This window comes from Mustelus asterias, chromosome 12 (assembly GCF_964213995.1).
Source record: "Mustelus asterias chromosome 12, sMusAst1.hap1.1, whole genome shotgun sequence".
Lineage (NCBI taxonomy): Eukaryota > Metazoa > Chordata > Chondrichthyes > Carcharhiniformes > Triakidae > Mustelus > Mustelus asterias.
Window position 1 is genome coordinate 89,895,666 of NC_135812.1, and position 22,668 is coordinate 89,918,333.

The following is a 22,668-nucleotide window of genomic DNA, read 5'->3' on the forward strand; positions in this document are numbered from 1 at the left end:
ATGGTGGTGGTGTGTCACAGTTCACTTAGGGGTCAGAGTTGCTGTGGCAACATTCACTTTTACAGGCATGTTGTGGTCTGGAGCAATGGACAGTGATGGTAGAAGCTCTATGATGTGTTTAACCAGGAATCTCTCCCATTCTTGCTGCCTGCTATTGGCCTGTGTTGAAAGGATTTGCAGATGGATATTCAGTCTGATAGGCCATGTGATGAACACGCCCTTTGTGGCCGTTAAGCCCTGACGTAGGACTCAAACTCGGAATTCCTAGTTTTACCCACTGCGCCACATGACCTCCTGCTCCTATTGTACTGGCCAATATTCATCCCTCAACCAACATCACTGATGAAGATTATCTGCTCATTATTTCACTGCGGTTTGTGCAGGCTCGAAGTGGACAAAATGGCTTCTGCCATTCCTACATTACAAGAGTATAAAAGAATGGGAACTCCAAAAGTAGGAAGAAAAGATTAAAGGGGACAAGCTAAGCAAAGATTTGAGGAAGTTCTGGAAGTTGCGAAAAGTGGCGAGAAAATAAGAGGCATAAGGAGAGGGCAGCGACGCAGTGGCACAGTGGTTTAGCACTGCTGCCTCACAGCGCCAGGGACCTGGGTTCAATTCCAACCTTGGGTCACTGTCTGTGTGGAGTTAGCACATTCTCCCTGTGTCTGCATGGGTTTCCTCCAGGTGCTCCGGTTTTCTCCCACATTCCAAAGATGTGTGGGTTAGGTGGATTGGCTATGCTAAATTGACTCTAGTGTCCGGGGGATTAGCAGCGTAAATATGTGGGGTTACGGGAATAGGGCCCGGGTGGGATTGTAGTCGGTGCAGACTCGACGGGCTGAATGGCCTCCTTTTGCACAGCAGGGATTCTATGAGAGAATTCCTGAGTGCATGGGTAGGATGGAAGCTCTGTTCCCGATGGTGAAGTGGAGAGTATGGGACACAGGGCGGGAGAGATTATAAGGTACAGTGGAGCTATAGGAAGAATTAAAGAGAAGGGAAAGGATTTTGAAGTCGATATGCTGGGGTATAAACAAATAAAACTCACAATGACAAGGATGACAGATGACAGCCCCATGGTTTAAGGTAGGGTGCTGACTGCAGAGTTCTGAATGAGTTGGCATTTTAGGTAGAATTGGGGATCTGATAAGGAGAAGATTGGAGAAATTAAGCCTCAAAGTGACGAAGATGTGGATGAGGGTTCCATTGCAAACCATGGCAAGCACGGTGGCACAATGGTTAGCACTGCTGCCTCACAGCGCTTGGGTGACTGTCTGTGCGGAATCTGCACATTCTCCCCGTGTCTGCGTGGGTTTCCTCTGGGTGTTCCGGTTTCCTCCCACAGTCCAAAAGATGTGCTGGTTAGCTGCATTGCGTTTAAGCAGAGAATTTACTTCAAAATATATCATTACAATTAGACTTTATTTTAATTCATGTTATCTGAACTATTGCCTCACAGTGCCAGGGTTCTGGGTTCGATTCCCGGTTTGGGTCACTGTCTGTGTGGAGTTGGCACATTCTCCCTGTGTCTGTGTGGGTTTCCTCCAGATGCTCCGGTTTCCTCCCACAGTCCAAAAGACATTCTGGTTAGGTGCATTGGCCATGCTAAATTCTCCCTCAGTGTACCCGAACAGGCGCCGGAGTGTGGTGACGAGGGGATTTTCACTGTAACTTCATTGCAGTGTTAATGTAAGCCTACTTCAAAGGATCATAGAATCCTACAGTGTAGAAGGAGGTCATTCAGCCCTTCGAGTCTGCACTGACCACAATCCCACCCAGGCCCTATCCCCTACTTGTGACACTAATAAATAAACTTTAAACATTAAAATAGGACAGTGAAGCAAGGGTGTAGGTGGCAATCTTTACTGGTAAGCGAGCTTTTGGCAACAAATTGGATATGAGATTTGAAACTGAGCTCAGGGTCAAATAGAAGTTGTGTTATGTAGGTTCAGTCTGAGCAAGCGGCCAGGGAAGGAGATGGAAATCAATCAAGAGCTTTCCGATGGGAGTGAAACAGGACATTTTACTGACGTTGGGCTAAAGAAGGTTTTGGTTCTTTCAGTGTTTGGCATTAGATGGCCAAACAGCACAATGCTGGTCATCTAATCAAGGGTGGAAATGAAGAGGAATGGTTGGGAATGATTAAAGTGGAGATGGAAGCCGACCTCATGTAATGGAGACAGTTGCCTAGGGGTAATATGTATAAATAAAGGTAGATTCTTGAGACACTACACAGAGAAGTGTGCAGACATGGAAGTTTGCAAGGTACAGGAGTCTGCAAGTTTGGCTTCAGTTTACCTGGACTTGAGAGTTTTATAAATCAACTAGTAGCCCCAACCTGATTCCAATCCCGTTAGACATCAGGCAGAAATTATATGGCCGAATAGTCTTCTAACACTCATTATGGAAGCAGGCACAAGTGGAGTGACAACTTGGATCAGTTACTGGAGGGCAACAGTCACCCACTGCACTGCACCCAGGCATACATCAGCGTCCAGGAGAATAGAAAAGAATGGGGTGGGGGTAGGTGGATGGGAGAATAGTTAAAATTGACGGATAAAGGGGGTGATCTAGGAAATTGGATCAGGAATTGGCTAGCGGATAGGAAACAGAGGGTGGTGGTTGATAGTAAATATTCATCATGGAGTGCGGTTACAAGTGGTGTACCTCAGGGATCTGTTTTGGGGCCACTGCTGTTTGTAATATTTATTAATGATCTGGATGAGGGTATAGTTGGGTGGATTAGCAAATTTGCTGATGACACCAAAGTCGGTGGTGTGGTAGACAGTGAGGAAGGGTGTCGTAGTTTGCAGGAAGACTTAGACAGGTTGCAAAGTTGGGCCGAGAGGTGGCGGATGGAGTTTAATGCGGAGAAGTGTGAGGTAATTCACTTTGGTAGGAATAACAGATGTGTTGAGTATAGGGCTAACGGGAGGACTTTGAATAGTGTGGAGGAGCAGAGGGATCTAGGTGTATGTGTGCATAGATCCCTGAAAGTTGGGAATCAAGTAGATAAGGTTGTTAAGAAGGCATATGGTGTCTTGGCGTTTATTGGTAGGGGGATTGAATTTAGGAGTCGTAGCGTTATGTTGCAACTGTACACAACTCTGGTGCGGCCGCACTTGGAGTACTGTGTGCAGTTCTGGTCCCCACATTACAGGAAGGATGTGGAGGCTTTGGAGAGGGTGCAGAGGAGGTTTACCAGGATGTTGCCTGGTATGGAGGGGAGATCCTATGAGGAGAGGCTGAGGGATTTGGGATTGTTTTCGCTGGAAAGGCGGCGGCTAAGAGGGGATCTTATTGAAACATATAAGATGATTAGAGGTTTAGATAGGGTGGATAGTGATAGCCTTTTTCCTCTGATGGAGAAATCCAGCACGAGGGGGCATGGCTTTAAATTGAGGGGGGGTAGTTATAGAACCGATGTCAGGGGTAGGTTCTTTACCCAGAGGGTGGTGAGGGATTGGAATGCCCTGCCAGCATCAGTTGTAAATGCGCCTAGTTTGGGGGCGTTTAAGAGATCCGTAGATAGGTTCATGGACGAAAAGAAATTGGTTTAGGTTGGAGGGTCACAGTTTTTTTTTTTAACTGGTCGGTGCAACATCGTGGGCCGAAGGGCCTGTTCTGCGCTGTAATGTTCTATGTTCTATGTTCTATGTTCTAAAGCAGTCATGAAGAACCAGGGGTTAGAAAACTTAAGAACAAAGAACATTACAGCACAGGAACTGGTCCTTCGACCCTCCAAGCCTGCACGTTGTCCTGTCTAGACCAGCCGCTTATATTCCTCTATTCCCCTTGTTCATGTGCCTATTAATATAAGTCTTAAATGTGACTAATGTAACTACCTCAACCACCTCACTTGGCAGTGCATTCTAGGCCCCCACCACCCTCTGTGTAAAAAACCTCCCCCGCACATCTCCACTGAACCTTTCCCCCTTTATCTTGAACTTGCGCCCCCTTGTAGTTGTCATTTCAGCCCTGGGAAAAATCTTCCAACTGTTCACCTTGTCTATACCTGTCATAATTTTATAAACTTCTATCAGTTCACCTCTCGGCCTCTGTCTTTCCAAGGAGAACAATCCCAGTTTATTCAATCTCTCCTCGTAGCTAATACCCTCGATACCAGGCAACAGCCTGATAAATCGAGGGAGAAAAGGCTGGTTACAGCCCACACTTACAGCCACAATGTGTAGAGTTTACTAAGTGTCAGCAAGCTTTAGAGATTTGCCATTCTTTAATGGGTATCTCGCTGCAGGTTAACCATTCACCAGTGAGTCGACAATCTGCCTGGGTTTCAAACTGTTCGAGGTTGTCAGTTAGGACTTTTGCGGCAACCTTGGCTCAGAAGATAATGGGCGAGCTGCAAAAAGCAGGGGTTTTATTTTGTGCTGATCAGCGCAATTTCAGTCAAATTTGAATCTGAACTGGCAATGGGACTTTATTCCTTATTTTCCTCTTCCCTTGTTTGATAATGGAGAAGACGTAGACAGTTGTCTCTGTTGGAACCTCTGACAGCTCTGAGAAGCAGAGTACGTTTCCTCCCCGGGGAGCTGAACTAATACGAACAGAGACAATCTGCAAGTGGCAGATAGAGAGGGGCAGCCCAGAGCACTGTCAAAACGCCATCTGAAAATTCCCACAGGGCCACTCTGTGGGGGCACGTTGTGGATTTTTTTTTATCATTCACATCACGCTGTTGTGTTTGACAAGGACTAATGAACGCTGACACTGGGAGGTTATGCAATATTTATACAGAGACATGGCAACGTATTGGACCGACCCTGTGGGCCAGTTATGGATCTTTCACACTATCTCTATTAACCCTTAAGTAACTGCAATCTCCCAGCAACAGCTCAGTGTCCCATTGGGGAGGGGTAAGAAATTTAACCTTTTGTGCAGCAGAATCCAAATTCTGGCTTTAAGAGTGTATTTCACTCACTGCAATGTAACCTTGCCAAAAGTTATAGGTGGTGCTGAATATTGCAGGTGGATATTCAAATGGATTGTGGTTAGCATTTGAGGTGCAAATATAGCAACGAGGAAGAGGGGGCAGTGCTGTATTTGTAGCTCTGAAATAATCCCCGAGGTGAGTTGCAGCTCTTGTACCACACAGGAAGGGGAGGGGAGGGGTGATGGCCTAGTGATATTATCGCTAGACTATTAATCCAGAAACTCAGCTAATGTTCTGGGGACCAGGGTTCAAATCCCGCCACGGCATTTGAATTCAATAAAAATATCTGGAATTAAGAGTCTACTGATGACGATGAAACCATTGTCGATTGTCGGAAAAACCCATCTGGATCACTGATGTCCTTTAGGGAAGGAAATCTGCCGTCCTTACGTGGTCTGGCCTACCTGTTGCTCCAGAGCCACAGCAATGTGGTTGATTCTCAACTGCCATCAGGCAACTAGGGATGGGCAATAAATGCTGGCCTGTCAGCGATGCCCATGTACCACAAATGAATAAAACAAAAATGACGAGAAGTAAGCCTGAGTTTCCACAAAAGGGTGAAGGAGAATCAGATTCATCAGCATTCTGGCTCGATCTTGTATCCAGAAATGTAGAAGAAACATTCAGAATTGAATAGCATTGCTGGAGACAGGCCTGCCACTTTGCACTATGCAAGTGGGCCAGCTCCTGAAATCAAGAGGGAAAGGGCATAGCTTAAAGTGGTATCTAAAAGTCTTATCACCCTGGACCCTCACCTCACGTCTCATTTTCTCTGACACATGAGCCAGAGGAGGCTGTGAGTGGGTTGGCGGAGACGGTGGTGGTGGGTGCGGGGGAATTTGTTCAATCGAATCGTCACACACTGACAGGGAAAGGTCAGCTGGTGGAATAATGTGCAAAACAGGCTGCCAGTTTGTCAATATTCACCCAACCCCACTGATTAATCCAGGCCATTATGTGGTCCCAAGCAATCTGCGCAGCAAGATTTAGAACATTTTAAATAGACATCGATCAGGGGGCGACTTATCAGAACGTTTGATTATTTAGATTTTGTGAAGAGCGGTGTTGATATTTCCAAAGCTCGGAGGAGCCACAATGGTCTGGGTTCGGAGCAAGTGGGATGAGGTTGAGCGATTGTGTGGGAAAAACAAACAAGGAGGGAGACAGGGGAGATGTGTCGGTTAACTGGACGATTTCATTCCCATTGCAGCCGAGAGGCAGTTATATAAATAGAAACAAGCCTGTTGCATGGGTTGATGCCATGTGCACTTGGTTCACAGACACGAGTGCCAAGTCTGCCACTCAGTCTAGCTTCACAAGGCAGTCAGTCCGTCACCTCTTGACAAGGGGGCTAAACGAGACATCATGTGGAAGCAAAGCACTCCCAGTAGCAGGGCCATTGAAATGGTTCCGTTTTAATTAGTCTTCCAGACAGTCAGGCGAGTGAGCTTCTGTGACGAAGCGTACTCACAAAGAATTCCAAACGTTGGATTATTCTAACCGTGTTACAGGTGGTCCGCGTCAATCCTGTCCAGTTCCTGCCACGTTAGGATTCGGAGCTGAAATCACTCGCCTGAATCCGCGAAAATAAATAAAGAAATTTGCAGTCGGGGTGGATCAATACCGGAGGATCAAACTCCGAACTTTATAGCTGAGTAGGACTGGAACTTAAGGCCCTTCAACATGCTGGCTCTTGCCAGCAGAGTGACCCACCTGAAAGAAACGTTCATGGGACTAATGTCCCATTAAATTCTACCCCATCGCTGACTAATCATACAGCAGGATCTGAGTACAGCTCTCCAAGCGGCTTGGGGGAAATTGCTTGTAGACAAGGATGGCCTGTTTGGGCTTTAAGTACCTTATCTCAGTTAGTGTTGCAAAACAGACACTACCATTGACCCAAGCATCCTCAGGTTCAATTGGGAAAAATTGAGATTGATCCCTGCATTTGATTACTATCCGTGTTACAGTTAAGATTAGGATTGTTATGTTTTAGGACTCTGTCACCCATTTGAGGTAAAATGAAAGGGCCCTTGTGACCTGTTCAAAACTCTGCCTGACAGTAAGCCTGGTTAGTTTGATTGTTAGAAATTAAAGGGAATTTATTGGGAAAAGGTTGCAGGGTGTTTACACCTGGAGACAATGGCAGCAGCCTCTGCACTAACAGTTTATAGACAGTCTCCAATGTCCCAAAAAAGTATTCAGTATGTCGGGTTGCAAACTTTGTAAACTGTCCATATACTTCCAACATAAAAGAGAATTGATATCTCAAGGACAGCGAATCAAGTATTCATACCTGGATATATGGCCCATATGACTCTCATTGCTCATAGGCTTTGAGAGGGGAAGGGTTTCTAAGATATCTTGAAACTCACAGATAAGCTTAGTCTGCCGGGATCTGGGAGAGACAGAGCAGCTCAAGGTAGCAAGATGCTATGATTCACTGTGAAGGAATGTGGGTAGGTGCTCACTCTCGGACTGGAAAGACCAAATTCGTGGGTAGTTAAAACAAGACTGGAAGATTTGCCTAGTTTTAGCTAGAAGGAAAAGTCTCCAGGAAAACTCGCAGATTGTAAGAGAGTTCTGGAGTTACAAATTTCCAAACTGGGAAAGGAAAACATCAGAAGTAAACCCTTGGGAGCTAAATCATTTTGGATGGATTCTGGGAGAACTAAATGTCTACTTAAAGGACAGTGTAATGGATACCTGTGAAATATGTTTTATTGGTTGTGCTAAAAGAGAAAGAGGACATGTTCTATGCTTTGGCTTAAAGTATAAGTTGCCCACAAAACTAGTGTTTAGACAATACTGCTATTAGTCTGGTGTTGGAGTAAAAATCTTAAAACGTAAAATCTTGTTGAGCTATCCTTTCAACAATTCACAAGAAGTTTGAATTCCTTGTTTTTAAGTTATTGGTCTCTATGGTGATCATAACAAGGATGATCATGACTGTGATCTAGGTGGCTTTCCAAGATGTACACATGAAGTTTAGCTCACTAATTGAAAGGATACTGCAATGTTAGAAATCTGAAATTAAAACAGAAAATGCTGGAAATACTCAGCAGGTCAGGTACTATTTGTGGAACGAGATTTCGAGTAAGTGTTTCAGGTGGATGACTTTTCATCGGAACTGGGAAAAATTAGGAGGTTTGGCGCAAGTGGCAGGTGATACAAGGACATAGGGAAAGTCTGTGGTAGGCTGGAACACAAGAGAGATTCCGGGATTGGGTTACTGTCTGTATGAAGTTTGCACATTCTCTCCGCATCTGCGTGGGTTTCCTCCGGGTGCTCTGGTTTCCTCCCACACTCCAAAGATTAAGTTTAAGTTTATTTATTAGTGTCACAAGTAGGCTTACATTAACATTGCAATGAAACCACTGTGAAAACCCCCTAGTCGCCACACTCCAGCACCTGTTCGGGTACACTAAGGGAGAATTTACAATAGCCAATGCACCTAACCAGCATGTCTTTCAGACTGTGGGAAGAAACCGGAACACTCAGAGGAAACCCACACAGACACGGGGAAAACGTGCAGACTCCACACAGGCAGTGACCCAAGCCGGGAATCGAACCTGGGTCCCTGGCGCTGTGAGGCAGCAGTTCTAACCACTGTGCCACTGTGTGCAGGTTAGGTGGATTGGCCATGCTAAATTGCCACTTAGTGTCCCAAGATGTGTAGATTAGGGGGATTAGCGGGGTAAATATGTGGGGCTACAGGGATTGGGGTCTGGGTGGGATGCTCTGTCAGAGAGTAGGTGCAGGCCCGATGGGCCGAATGGTCTGCTTCTGCACTGTAGGAATTCCCTGATTCTACGAGATTGAATGGCAGTGAGGATAGTGATGGTGCAAGGAAGGAAACAAAATAAAATGATGAGCCTAGGCCAGATGTTCTGCTGCCTGGAAGCTAAGAGAAGAGAAATGTTGAGTCTGGAAGGTTGTAAAGTATCCAATCAGAAGATGAGGTGCTGTTTCTCCAGCTTACGTTGAGCGCGACTGGAACGGTGCAGCAGGCCGAATGTGCAAAAGGTGGAGAATTAAAATGGCAGGCAACCTTGGGGATATGCGTGCAGACCGAAAGGAAACAGCTTCACAAAATAAAAAAAAGCGGGGTCTTGTTTTTCCGAGGCAGCCAGGTGACTGGATGTCAGACTGCGCCGGTTCAGAGGAAGACAAGCACAGAAAGCACGTGGGAGCCCAGGTGTTCGAGCTGACCCTCGATCAATGTCCAGATTTAGCCAGTTGGGCAGAGCCCCTACTTCACTCTGACTGAATAGGCCAAAGTCCATTTACGCACATGGGAATCTGGGATTTGTGCGCTGGTCCCCATTGGGATTACATCCCACAGTTCCATCCATTTTCCATGAAAATCACTAACAGATGGCTGGGCTGAGGAGCCATGTTTTGATTAATGAGCAGCCCAGCGATTAGAAAGACACCGAGAGCAGGTTCGAAAAAAAAGGCACAGCACCACCTACTGACACTCATGGGGAGCAGGGAGAGAGAGAAATCGATTGACAAGGTTTCTAACCAAGCCCAATCCATTACATTAATCTGTTTGCATAGAAGCTGCAGTGCAACTTGATTCCTGGACTTGAAGCATTGATATGGAGTGGTTAGTGTTACCCGAAACTGCTTAATCACTATCCGACCTGTGGGAAGAGACAGACAATTTGCAACGCTGGTACAAATAAGCTGGGTGCTGACCACTCTCCGTTGCAGAGTATTAAAAAAGTTCATTTCTGAAAAAGCATGTAATTCAAATCTTCAATTAAAATTCTAAACGCTTTGAGATATTTCCACAACTTTCCCCGACAAATGAGATCATCTAATTAAGCGCAGCCCAGGAATCGTCACTCACTGGGTCATCCGAGTCTGTACTTCTTAACATCATACCAGGTGATGTGTTTAAAACATCAGGGCTTGCAACTTTTCTCCTTTGTTTCTTCCTCTCCTGGAGCTGTTGACCGAGATAGTTTTGCATTGGCACCAGATGTCCTCTGTTAGTTCAGGCAAGTGGCCATTCCTCATATGTAAGCCTCGACAGTGAGTGTTGTCAGATTCTTCAAGCCACATTATCCAGATTGTCTCCCCCAGCTCCCAATCAGTCGCTAACCTCCCCTTTCTTGCCGACCCATCCCCAATGATCTCATTTGTCGGAGAAAGATATGGAACTATCTCATCTCTTTATTTGAACACACTCGGCCTCCGTTCTGCCCTGACCAAAGCACCAAGACCACATTCGTCGAACTCACCACAAATCTTGTGTGATTGCAAGAATGGCAATTTACCCCTCCTTGCCTCCTCTGTTACATTCAACAGGGTTCATCATGTTATCCTCCTTCACCACTTCACATCAGTGGTAGTGCTCTTGCTTGGTTTACACCTTACCCAATGCAGCTGGCCCTTCCCCAGGGTTGGCATCTTCAAGGTCCCATAGACATGCAAATTGTCATGCTCTGGTTTTCTGACTGGTTCGCAGGGTAGGGATCAGGAGTAGGAACTGTTACGATCCCAGTTGACGTCATAACTGGACGGGAAGATTCCAGAACAGAACTCTGGCTCAAAAGACTAACTTTTACTTTTTTGAATAGAATGTAGAGGAACAGAATAACTGGACCGCTAATTAGTTTTAACAACAAGAAAAAAGCAGTTATTAAAAAGGAAAATTATATTATTATACAGCACTCATTTACCTGCCCCTTATCTCAACAAATATACACAGATTTTGAGATTAACACAGATTACTAAATATATCTTAAACTATAACAGTCTCAGGAATGCAATGTCCCTTTAAACACACAAGATGCCTGTGGTCAAATACACTGTCCACTCTGAACTCAGGTGAAGCTCTGTGGATTACTCAGAATCTCCCCAGATGATTGTCACATGAAAGTTTCCAAACTCCACTCTCAAAGAAAAAACTTTAAAATCGTCTGTCACAGTAATGCATTTCATCAGCCATTTGAATTCCAAAGTCCAGTCCAGGTTTTCCAAATTACTCTTTTAAACAAAGCTTCCACTTCAATTTGAACAATGAATCCAGGGTCCAGGTTTTGCCACTTCCCTTTTAGGATGACAAATTGTTCACAATTGCTTTAATCATCGATTCCCAGACTCTATTAAGATGGCATCAGACTTTTGATTTACCTCTGACGTCGGTTTTCCTGCTTTAAATCTGGTTACTGCAACTGTCTCTTTAACTCGAACACTTTGTTTACTTTTCCCCTTGAATTCTTCTGAACAATTCCTTTGGTCTTTGTTCTCGTAACTTCAGTCTTCTTCAGACATTCTTTGTGTCCTAATTCCCTGGTTATCTGGATTGTATCTGGTTCTGTGGGAAGCCTGTCACCCTCTAGTGTCCTGTCTCCAACTGCCAACAAAGTCAGATAAACTAATAACAAAGAGTCTTCCTCTTTTAAAGGGCCCCCAGTTGCTAAGCAACCACTGCAACTTCTATTTAATCTTTGCACCATAACCCTCTCAAAGCACAGTAGAATCACAGGCAGAATTGAAACCAACCGCCACACATCCAAACACCTTTGTCCGACATTAATCTAACTATAGGTTTTACATTTCCAGACACAGAAACATTAAATTAAACCCCTTAAAACTATACCTTACTTCTAATGTTTACCAAAACAAGTATAAATTCCCTAAAAACTACCTTTGTTTTCCTAACAGAATTCCTGTTGAGTTAACATTTCCTTACCCAGGAAAGCTTACCCGAAGGTCAGAGGCTGAATGCCGGTGATCGCTGAAGTGTTCCCCGACAGGAAGAGAACACTCCTGCCTGGTGATTGTCGAGCGGTGTTCCTTCATCCATTGTTGTAGTGTCTGCATGGTCTCCCCAATGTAGCATGCCTCGGGACATCCTTTCCTGCAGTGTATCAGGTAGACAACGTTGGCCAAGTCGCAAGAGTATGTACCGTGTACCTGGTGGATGGTGTTCTCACATGAGATGATGGCATCTGTGTCGATGATTCGGGACATCTTACAGAGGTTGCTGTGGAAGGGTTGTGTGGTGTCGTGGTCACTGTCCTCCTGAAGGCTGGGTAGTTTGATGCGGACAATGGTCTGTTTGAGGTTGTGCGGTTGTTTGAAGGCAAGAAGTGGGGGTGTGGGGATGGCCTTGGCGAGATATTCATCTTCATCGATGACATATTGAAGGCTCCGGAGAAAATGTCGTAGCTTCTCCGCTCCGGGGAAGTACTGGACAACGAACGGTAATCTGTCCGCCGTGTCCCGTGTTTGTCTTCTGAGGAGGTCGGTGCGGCCTCCAAGGCAGCCTTCACGACACACGACAACGCAGAATCGCTGAGCAGAAACTGATAGCCAAGTTCCGCAGACATGAGGACGGCCTCAACCGGGATCTTGGGTTCCTGTCACACTATCTGTGACCTCCACAACTTGCCTGGGCTTGCAAAATCTCACTAACTGTCCTGGCTGGAGACAATACACATCTCTTTAACCTGTGCTTAACCCTCTCTCCACTTACATTGTCTGTACCTTTAAGACTTGATTACCTGTAAAGACTCGCATTCCAATCATTATCTTGTAAATTGAGTTTGTGTCTATATGTGCCCTGTTTGTGAACACAACTCCTCACTCGCCTTAAGAAGGAGTGACACTCCGAAAGCTTGTGCTACCAAATAAACCTGTTGGACTTTAACCTGGCATTGTGAGAATTCTTACTAGGCAAGGGAGGCAGCTATTTTGAAATTCACACTTAGAAGTTGTGGACATTATATTATAGGTTTAGGTTCCTATTGGATACCTGGACTCTGTTTTATCTGCACTCTTCCCATGAGACTGTGTAGTTCTGTTCCTGTTATTATGTGTGTGTGAGAGTGTACCCTGTAAAGCTGCATCTTGGGTTTGGGGTTGTATCCTAATTTTTTTAAAATTCATTCATGGGACATGGGTGTCACTGGCTGGCCAGCATTTATTGTTCATCTCTAGTTGTCCTTGGAGGGCAGTTGAGAGTCAACCACACTGCTGTCGCTCTGGAGTCACATGTAGGCAAGACCAGGTAAGGACGGCAGATTTCCTTCCCTAAAGGACATTAGTGAACCGACAATCGACAATGGTTTCATGGTCATCAGTAGATTCTTAATTCTAGATATTTTTTATTGAATTCAAATTCCACCATTTGCCGTGGTGGGGTTCGAACCCTGGTCCCCAGAACATGAGCTAAGTTTCTGGATTAATAGTCTAGCAATAATACCACTAGGCTATCGCCTCCCCATTTTCTGTGGTATCCTTTAATTGGAGATTTTGGGACACTATTTTAAGCTACGAACGGTTATATTTGATCCCATAGGGGTTCCCTTATGTGATGTAGCTCAGTCCGTGTTATCGCTTGGGCGAGTTATCCCCCACTCTGTGCAATATCCTTTCATTATCCATATGAAGGGAAGCACCTATTACAGTGATTATAACTAATTCTAATTGATAATTAACATGCCAAACCAATTATAACGATATTTGATGGTCTTTTCCATATGTCGATGTGGAAAAATGATTAAGCTGTACTGTATCAAACCCTGAGGATCTGTTGTGTTGTTTGTAAAAATGGGGAAACATTTTCAATAAAAATATTCCAAGAAAACATTTTCTTTAACGAAAATATTCATTTGCTTTTTAAAAATCTATATTTTCCTTCCTTTCAGTTTGAATAATGACCGTATGGACATGTCCCAAGAAGGCTTGTTATCAGAGGGCAAGTCAAGGATTCAGACAGGCAGGATTTTGACTATAACTAAACAAAACAACATGAACCAGATGAACAATCTTGTTCAATGGATCCACAAATATATAACTGCCTCCAGAAAATGTCCTTCTTTGCTTGCTTTATTCTAAATGCTGTCAGCTTACCCAAGAGGCTGGGCAGGTGGATGAATGACTCCAGTTTCCAATGCTAGACAGGCCCGATCGATAGCTCACAAATCGAATGCTGGGCCAGCAGTTCAATGCATTGGCCCACAATCAGAAAGGCAATTGGGGTAATTTCTCTAAGAGCTTTGCCAGTGCTCCCCGAAATTCGTATATTTTTTTCAGATGGAAATTGTTTTTACCTTGACTAAGCTAAAAGCATAATAAACAGCAGGAAACAAAGCATGTCGCACAAATGATGCTGGCAAGACGGAGAGCCCCTAGGTTACACCTACCAGTGCCCTTCGGAGAATTAACTCTATAAAACCTACCAATCCCAATGTGTTTAAATATGCAGATCGTATGTGCGTATCTTAGAAAGATACGCAGATATACATTTCTTTATTCTTTTATGGGACATGGGTGTCACTGGCAAGGCGAGGATTTGTTGCCCATCCCTAACTGCCCATGAACTAAATGGCTCGCTAGGCCATTTTAGAGGGCAGTTAAGAGTCAACCACATTGCTGTGAGTCTGGAGTCACATGTAGGCCAGGCAAGGACAGTAGATTTCCTTCCCTAATGGACATCTGTAGAGTAGAATCATAGAATCACTACAATGCAGAAGGAGGCCATTTGGCCCATCAAGACTGCAGCGACAACAATCCCACCCAGGCCCTACCCTGTAATCCCACGTACTTACCCTGCTAATCCCACTGATACTAATGGGCAATTTAGCATGGCCAATCAATCAAACCCGCACATGTTTGGACTAGCAAACTAGATGGGTTTTTACAATTAATGATTGTTTCATGGTCATGACTGAGACCAGATTTATATTCCAGATCTGGTGGGATTTGAACCCATGTCCCCAAAGCATTAGCCTGAGTCTCTGGATTACCAGTCCAGTAACATTTAAAAGTTCACATTAGGATCAGTATACCCCAGAACCTACAACTTACTTCGAGGATATGAAAAATTTACTGACCAGGCCCTTCACTTGAGATCATCACAGATTTAATTGATTCTTACATTGGCAACAGCTCAGGGGGTATGAGCAATTTCCCTCCTTTGTACACAGTTAGACAACCAATGCACTTGCATTTGAAGGGGTTATTTTATAAGGAAAGGTTCGGCCTGTATTCATTTCAGTTTAGAAGAATTGAGAGGTGATTTATTGAAACATGTAAGGTCTGGAGAAGACCTAACTGGGTGGGTCTCCAGAGGGTGGTTCCTCTTGTGGAAGAGACTGGAATTAGAAAACACAGTTTAAAAATGAGGGGTCTCCCATCTAAGATGGAGGCAGGAAGTTTTTTCTCTCAGAGTGTAATGACCTCAACGAGATGGCGAGACGCGCCATCAATAGGTCCAAGCAGCGGGCGATCGACGGGGCCGTCCATCCTGGCTGTCTGCCCCTCTACCGCGGCTACATTCGCGGCCAGGTGTCCCTGGAGAGAGAGCATGCGGTGTCCACGGGCGCGGTTGACACCTTCCGTGACCGCTGGGCACCACAGGGGCTGGGGTGTATTATCGACCCTGATAATCACCTTTTGGTTTGAAGTTTTAAGTTTCCTTTCGACTTTGTTTTTGGTTCGTGCTGTTCCCCCTTTCTTTTGGGGAGCTGCCCCTTTTACTTTGTCCCTAAGTTAATTTGAGTTTGTTTACTTGGTTGGTGTTGAAAGAAATCCCCGATTGAGGTAATGTCTGCCTGCCCAATCAGGGACTCTCACCTGCATATGTATTGAGGAGTGTCAGGGCTACTGACAATCCGGATTCTGACTTTTTGAAAACCTGAAGCACTCAAAGGAGTGGAGATAGGTTTGTAAATAAAGGGAATTTGATGAAGGGACGCTGGCCTTTGAGGAGTTATTTCACAGAATGTCATTGGTCTGTGGAATTCTCCTTCCCAGAGAGCAGTGATGACAAAGTCATTGTATCTTTTTAAGGCTGAGTTAAATTATTGATTGAGAAGGGATTGAATCTATGGCTATAGGGGGCAGAGAGGAAAGTAGAGGACATTATCAGATCAGCCATGGTGGAATAGGCTTGAGGGGATGGCCTGCTCCTAATTCAACTTTTCATATTTATAGAGCATTCCTTGCTTAGGACATCACAGAGCATTTCGCAAGAAGAATGGTGGACTAGACTGAAGAAGTGAAGAAAATTGGGAGAGATAAAGTCCAAATGCACAGTTTACAGGAGCCCCTTGAAGTATTGGCGAGAGTTAGCAAAGTGGAATGGGGACAAAATTCCAGAGGGAAGAGTCACAGAGGTTGAAAGCTTTCCCTGCTAATTACAGATTTCTATATGGAAGCAGTGATTCTTCATTCCCTCCATTGAAGGACAGGGTGCTTTATGAACTGTTTCACCACATGCTAAACTATATCGTCAACATGACTCACTTTACCTTTGCTTTTCGTCAGTCTTTCCACAATCATCACTCAAACCTCAATTCCCTGTGATTTTTCGCTCAGCTGCATCATGAAGTTAAACTGAATAGTCTCTGTCAGACACCCCTTACAATCCAATGCTGCAAATGCTTTTTTTCATAAGCCAGCCCAGCCTGTGATTGGCGAATGATGAAATAAAGCTTTCCTTCGGGCAAGAGGAAAATGCTTCAACTTGAATCCAATCATCACTCAATGTTATTTGGCAACAGCCACATTTTGTAACTGCTTTCAACATGATTCAGCCGCCTGGAGGTTTTCTTTTATTCCTTCATGGGATGTGAGCATTGCTGGCTGGGCCAGCATTTATTACCCATCCCTAATTGCCCTTGAACTGAGTGGTTTGCTTGGCCATTTCAGAGGGCATTTAAGAGTCTACCGAAGAGTTTTAAGAGTCTGGAGTTACATGTAGGCCAGACCGGATAAGGATGACAGATTTCCTTCCCTAAAGGACATTAGTGAACCAGATGAGTTTTTACGACAATCATTTTATGGTCATCATTAGACTTTTAATTCCAGATTTAAAAAAATTGAATTCACATTTCACCAGTTGCCGTGGTAGGATTTGAACCCGGATCCTAGAGCATTACCCTGGGTCGTTCGATTACTAGTCCAGTGACAATACCACTACGCCACACCTCCTGCTGGACATGTGCAATCAACAAACTGGATTCAATTAAAGTGTTGTCAGTTCTTTCAAAAGGGCTGTTTGAAAATGCTTCCCCCATTTTACTCATTATAATTAAAGGTAAGCAATCTTTAAAATTCATTTACAGGATGTGGGCTTTGCTGGTGAGGCCAGCATTCATTGTCCATCAATAATTCCCCTTGAGAAGATGATGGCGAGCTCTGTACTTGAACTGATGCAGTCCCTGGGTTGTAGGTACGCTCAGTAAGAGTTTTAACAACACCAGGTTAAAGTCCAACAGGTTTATTTGGTAGCAAATGCCATTAGCTTTCAGAGCGCTGCTCCTTCGTCAGATGGATTGGATATCTGCTCTCAAACAGGGCATCCAGAGACACAAAATCATGTTACAGAATACTGATTAGAATGCGAATCCCTACAGCCAACCAGGTCTTAAAGATACAGACAATGTGAGTGGAGGGAGCATTAAGCACCAGTTAAACAGATGTGTATTGTCTCCAGACAGGACAGCCAGTGAGATTCTGCAAGTCCAGGAGGCAAGCTGTGGGGGTTACTGATAGTGTGACATAAACCCAAGATCTCGGTTTAGGCCGTCCTCATGTGTGCAGAACCTGGCTATCAGTTTCTGCTCAGCGACTCTGCGCTGTCGTGTGTCGTGAAGGCCGCCTTGGAGAACGCTTACCCGAAGATCAGAGGCTGAATGTCCGTGACTGCACTCACAGTGCTGTTCGGGAGGGATTTTGACCCAACGACAGTAAATATATATATTTCCAAGTCAGGATGGTGAGTGGCTTTGAGGGAAACCTCCAAGTGATGGTATCCCAAGATATCTGCTGCACTTGTCCTTCTACATAGCAGTGATTGTGGGTTTGGAAGGTGTTGTCTAAGGAGCCTTGGTGAGTTTCTGCAATGCATCTTGTAGATGGTACACGCTGCTGCCACTGTCCATTGATGATGGATGGAATAATATTTGTGAATGGCACGTCAATCAAGCGGGGCTACTTTGTCCTGGATGGTGTTGAGCTTCTTGAGCATTGTTGGAGCTGCACTCATCCAGATAAGGGGAGGATATTCCATCATAGAAATCATAGAAACCCTACAGTACAGAAAAAGGCCATTTGGCCCATCAAGTCTGCACCGACCACAATCCCACCCAGGCCCTACCCTCATATCCCTACATATTTTACTCACTAATCCCTCTAACCTACACATCTCAGGACACTAAGGGGCAATTTAAGCATGGTCAATCAACCTAACCCGCACATCTTTGGAATGTGGGAGGAAACCGGAGCACCCAGAGGAAACCCACGCAGACACGAGGAGAACATGCAAGCTCCACACAGACAGTGACCTAAGCCGGGAATCGAACCCAGGTCCTTGGAGCTGTGAAGCAGCAGTGCTAACCACTGTGCTACCGTGCCATCAAGTTCCTGACTTGTAGATAGTGGAGGCTTTGGGTAGTCAAGATGTGAGTTATTCGCTGCAGGATTCCTAGCCTCCGACCTGCTCTTGTAGCCAAGTGTTTATATGGCTAGTCCAGTTAGATTTCTGGTCAGTAGTAACCCCCAGGATATTGGTTATCACAAGATGCTTACAGACAAGGTAGGCCATTTGGCCCATCTGAATTTTTCCATCCATATTCTATAGTCCTTCCACCGTTGCAGTCAATTGTTTCTTAAACAATCCCGGAGATTTAACCTTCACCATGCTATTTGGAAGTCCGTTCCAAATGTTGCTCACCGTCTGCATGAAGAATAATTCTAGATACCAGTCAGAGCCAAACCAGTGTTCTATACAAGTTCAACATAACCTCCGTGCTCTTGTACACTATGCCCCTTTTACCAAGGCCCAGGGTACTGTGTGGTTTATTAACTGCTTTCTCTACCTGTCCTTCACTTATGCACATATGCACCTAGGTCCCTCTGCTCCTGCACCATGGAATCGTATCCTTTATTTTTTGTTGTCTCTTCATGCTCTTCCTATTTAAATACATCACTTCACATTTCCCTGCATTGAACTTCACCTGCCACCTGTCTGCCCATTTCACCAACTTGTCTATGTCCTTTTGAAGTTCTACATTAGCCTACGCCCAAGTTTCATATCAACTGAAAATGTTAAAGTTGTGCCCTGTACACCAAATACTGAAGTTACTGACCTGTTCTGGTAGCCACAGTATATATGTGGCTAGTCCAGGTGGTTTTCTGGTTCATGGTGACTCCTGGAAGGTTGATGGTAGGGGATTTGCTGATAGTAATGTTGTTGAATGTCAAGCAGAGGTTGTTGGATACTCTCTTATTGCAGATAGTTAATGTCTGGCACTTGCATGGCACAAATGTGATTTACCACTCATCAGCACAAGCCTGAAATTGTTTAAGTCTTGCTGCATGCAGGCACGGACCACTTCAGTAAAGGATATCACTCCAACCATGAGCAAGAACTCCACTTCTCACTGTTGTATCATGTACCATTCCTTCATCATTCTTTTCCTCCCCTATTTCCTTCCCTCTTCTGAAGATGTCAGCTTTCTCAATGATGGTAGTTCAACAAGCATTAGGCCTAATAGAATCCTACAGTGCAGTAGGAGGCCATTCAGCCCATTGAGTCTGCACCTACTCACCGACAGAGCACCCCACCTAGGCCCTATCCCTGTAATCCTACGCATCCACCCTGCTAATCCCCCTAACCTACACATCTTTGGACACAGAGGGGCAATTTAGCATGGCCAATTGACCTAACCTGCACATCTTTGGACTGTGGGAGGAAACCCATGCAATCACAGGGAGAAGGTGCAAACTCCGCACAAACAGTGGCCTGAGGCCAGAATTGAACCCGGGTCCCAGGCGCTGTGAGGCAGCAGTGCTAACCACTGTGCCACCATTCCGCCCAATGGACACTGTTTCGGTGTCACCCTCGGCAGTGAGTGCCATCTGGCGATAACAGACCCGTCATCAATCCAAATCTGCACTTCTCAGCAAGATGGCAATCAGGATAAAGAACATTATCAAACTTTCCTCACCCCTAATTCTTGGACACTGAAGCCAATTGTTACCCCATGTGTGACTCAGCCACCGCAATGCATTCTGGCGGTCAAAACCGGAGCCTTCATAATATTAATGATTGACGAGTAGTGAATTTACCTCCAGTTTTTCCAACATTTTACACTGCTTTGCACTAGTGTTTTCTGCGTAAAAAAACAATAGTTTTGAATACCAAACAGCAATTTATTGGTAAACAATTTTATTTCAACTTTTGCAATTTTACAAACTTTTCAAATTGCATTTCTGTATCACTCCCGTGTGGTAAAACCAGCTTCTCATTTGAACCATCGCATGCCTGTGACCACACTGCCAGGCACTGTGGAACACTGGATTCTTATTTAGCAACGAGTCTTATGCAAATGGTACTTAGGCTGCAAAATATTGTCGAAAAATATCAGCCCACAGACCACAATTCTTCTGTAACCATCACTGCCGTTCCCCCAGGTCTACATAGAACTCTGTCACATCACTGAAATGTTTCAAAGTGTTTTCCACATTGAGTTATTTTTGGGAGTGCAGTGACTCCGTTTCTGCAGACCAGCCCAGATATTTGCATTCCCCAAGGTGCTTGAGCGTGTGGCACAAAGGTTGTATTCTTGTCCCGGTGTCGGGAGATCATGGGTTCAAGGCCCAATACGGGATCAGAGCACATCATCTGGCCCGCCAGTTGGATGGAGTACTGAAGAAGCACTGCACAGTCAGAGATAACGTCTTTCACATAGGTGAAGAAATCAAAGCCCTATTTTCCTGTCTACGTAGACATACAAGATCCTGCGGCACTGTTCGCAGAGGAAGCTTCTTTCCTGACATCCTGGCCAATATGTGTCCCTCAACCAACACCAACTAAACTGGTCAATGGGAATCATTTATCTCACTGCTGTTTGTGGCACCTTGCTGTGCACAAATTGACTGCCAAGTTTCATAGAATCATAAAATCTCTATAGTGCAGAAGGAGGCCATTCTGCCCATCGAGCCTGCACCGACCACAATCCCACCCAGGCTGTAACCCCACACATTTACCATGCTAATCCCCCTGACACTAGGGTCAATTTAGCAAGGCCAATGAACCTAACCTGCACATCTTTGGAGTGTGGGAGGAAACCGGAGCACCTGGAGGAAATCTACGCAGACACGGGGAGAAAATGCAAACTCCACACAGACAGTGGCCAAGCCACGATTGAACCCGGGTCCCTGGCACTGTGAGGCAGCAGTGCTAACCACTGTGCCACCATGCCACCCCATTTGTTTGTTGACAAAATAACAGCAAGTACACTTCAGAAGTAATTCATTGTCTGTGAAGTTCTTTGAGATTTCCTGAGAATGAGAGAGGGGCTGCATAAGCACGAGTTATTTCTTCATGGCAAAAGGAGAGATATCAGAAAATCAGTGATAGTAATTTAAAGATAGTAATTTAAAACTGGCACAAAACATAAAAAGCTCCTCTCCTTAAATGTAGACTGTGGAGAACAAGTTCGGCGTCATCTGGAGACGGTGGCACTTTGGACGATTCCATTTGTTACACGATAACTAGGTCAGTGCTCCTCAGCTGTCCATAAAGTTGCAGAAGTTTGTCCGCAGTGTCATTCAGATTCATTTCCGCCCCAATGCACAACCGGTCACGCAGTGACTGCACCTCTTTAAGAAGGGCCTGAAGATCCAAATGAAGAAATTATCATCTCACCCAGGAGATTTCCTGTACTTTCAGTAAAACAAACTGGATTCACATCCAAGATTTGAAAAATCAACCAAGTTGTACAGCAAAAGCAAAATACTGAATCACTCGACTGAGTCCTGGGATGTGGGTGGATTGGCTATTCTCAATCGGCCCTTAGTGTCCAAAGATGTGTAGGTTAGGTGGATTGGCCATGGTAAGCATCTTACAGGGATAGCACCTGTGTAAGATAACTCTGTCATGGAGTCAGTGCAGACTCAATGGGCCAAATGGCCTCTTCTGCACTGTAGGGCTTTTATGATTGAGAACATTGAACATAGAAACCCTACAGTGCAGAAGGAGGCTATTCGGCCCATCGAGTCTGCAGTGACCACAATCCCACCCAGGCCCTACCCCCACATATTTACCTACACATCTCAGGACTCTAAGGGGCAATTTTACCTGGCCAATCAACCTAACCCGCACATCTTTGGACTGTGGGAGGAAACCGGAGCACCCGGAGGAAACCCACGCAGACACGAGGAGAATGTGCAAACTCCACACAGACAGTGACCCGAGCCAGGAATCGAACCCAGGACCCTGGAGCTGCGAAGCAGCAGTGCTAACCACTGTGCTACCGTGCCGCCCTTAAGATTGAGAAGATTGAGAGTTGATCCTATTGAAACACACAAGATCCTGAGAGGGGGTTTGACAGGGTGGATCCTGAAAGGATGTTTCTTCCTCTACTGGGAGAGACTGGAACAAGAGGGCACAGTTTAAAAATAAGGGGGTCTCCCATTTAAGACTGAGATGAGGGAAAATGTTTTCTCTCAGAGGCTCAGATCCCTGTGGAACTCTCTTCCCCAGAGATCGGTGAAGGCGGGGATCACTGAATATATTTAAGGCTGAGTTGGATAGATTGTTGATTGAAAGAGTATGGGGCTTGGATAGTAAAGCAGAACTGAGGCCACAATTGGCTCAGCTATGACTTTACGAAATGGCAGAGCAGGCTCGAGGGGCCGAATGGCCTATTTCTGCTCCCAGTTTGTATGTTGGTGTGTATGCG

The 22,668-nt window shown here is 45.1% G+C and overlaps 1 protein-coding gene across 1 annotated transcript in view; it reads right to left on the reverse strand.

Annotated features, from left to right (window-relative positions):
• Positions 1-20,139: 20,139 nt before the first annotated feature.
• The window catches only part of faap100 (FA core complex associated protein 100), a 34,320-nt gene continuing 31,791 nt past the window's right edge, over positions 20,140-22,668 (reverse strand). The window contains exon 9 of the mRNA XM_078225594.1: positions 20,140-21,599. Coding sequence (XP_078081720.1) covers positions 21,468-21,599 — 132 coding nt within the window. The 3' untranslated portion in view covers positions 20,140-21,467. The remainder of the gene's footprint in view (positions 21,600-22,668) is intronic.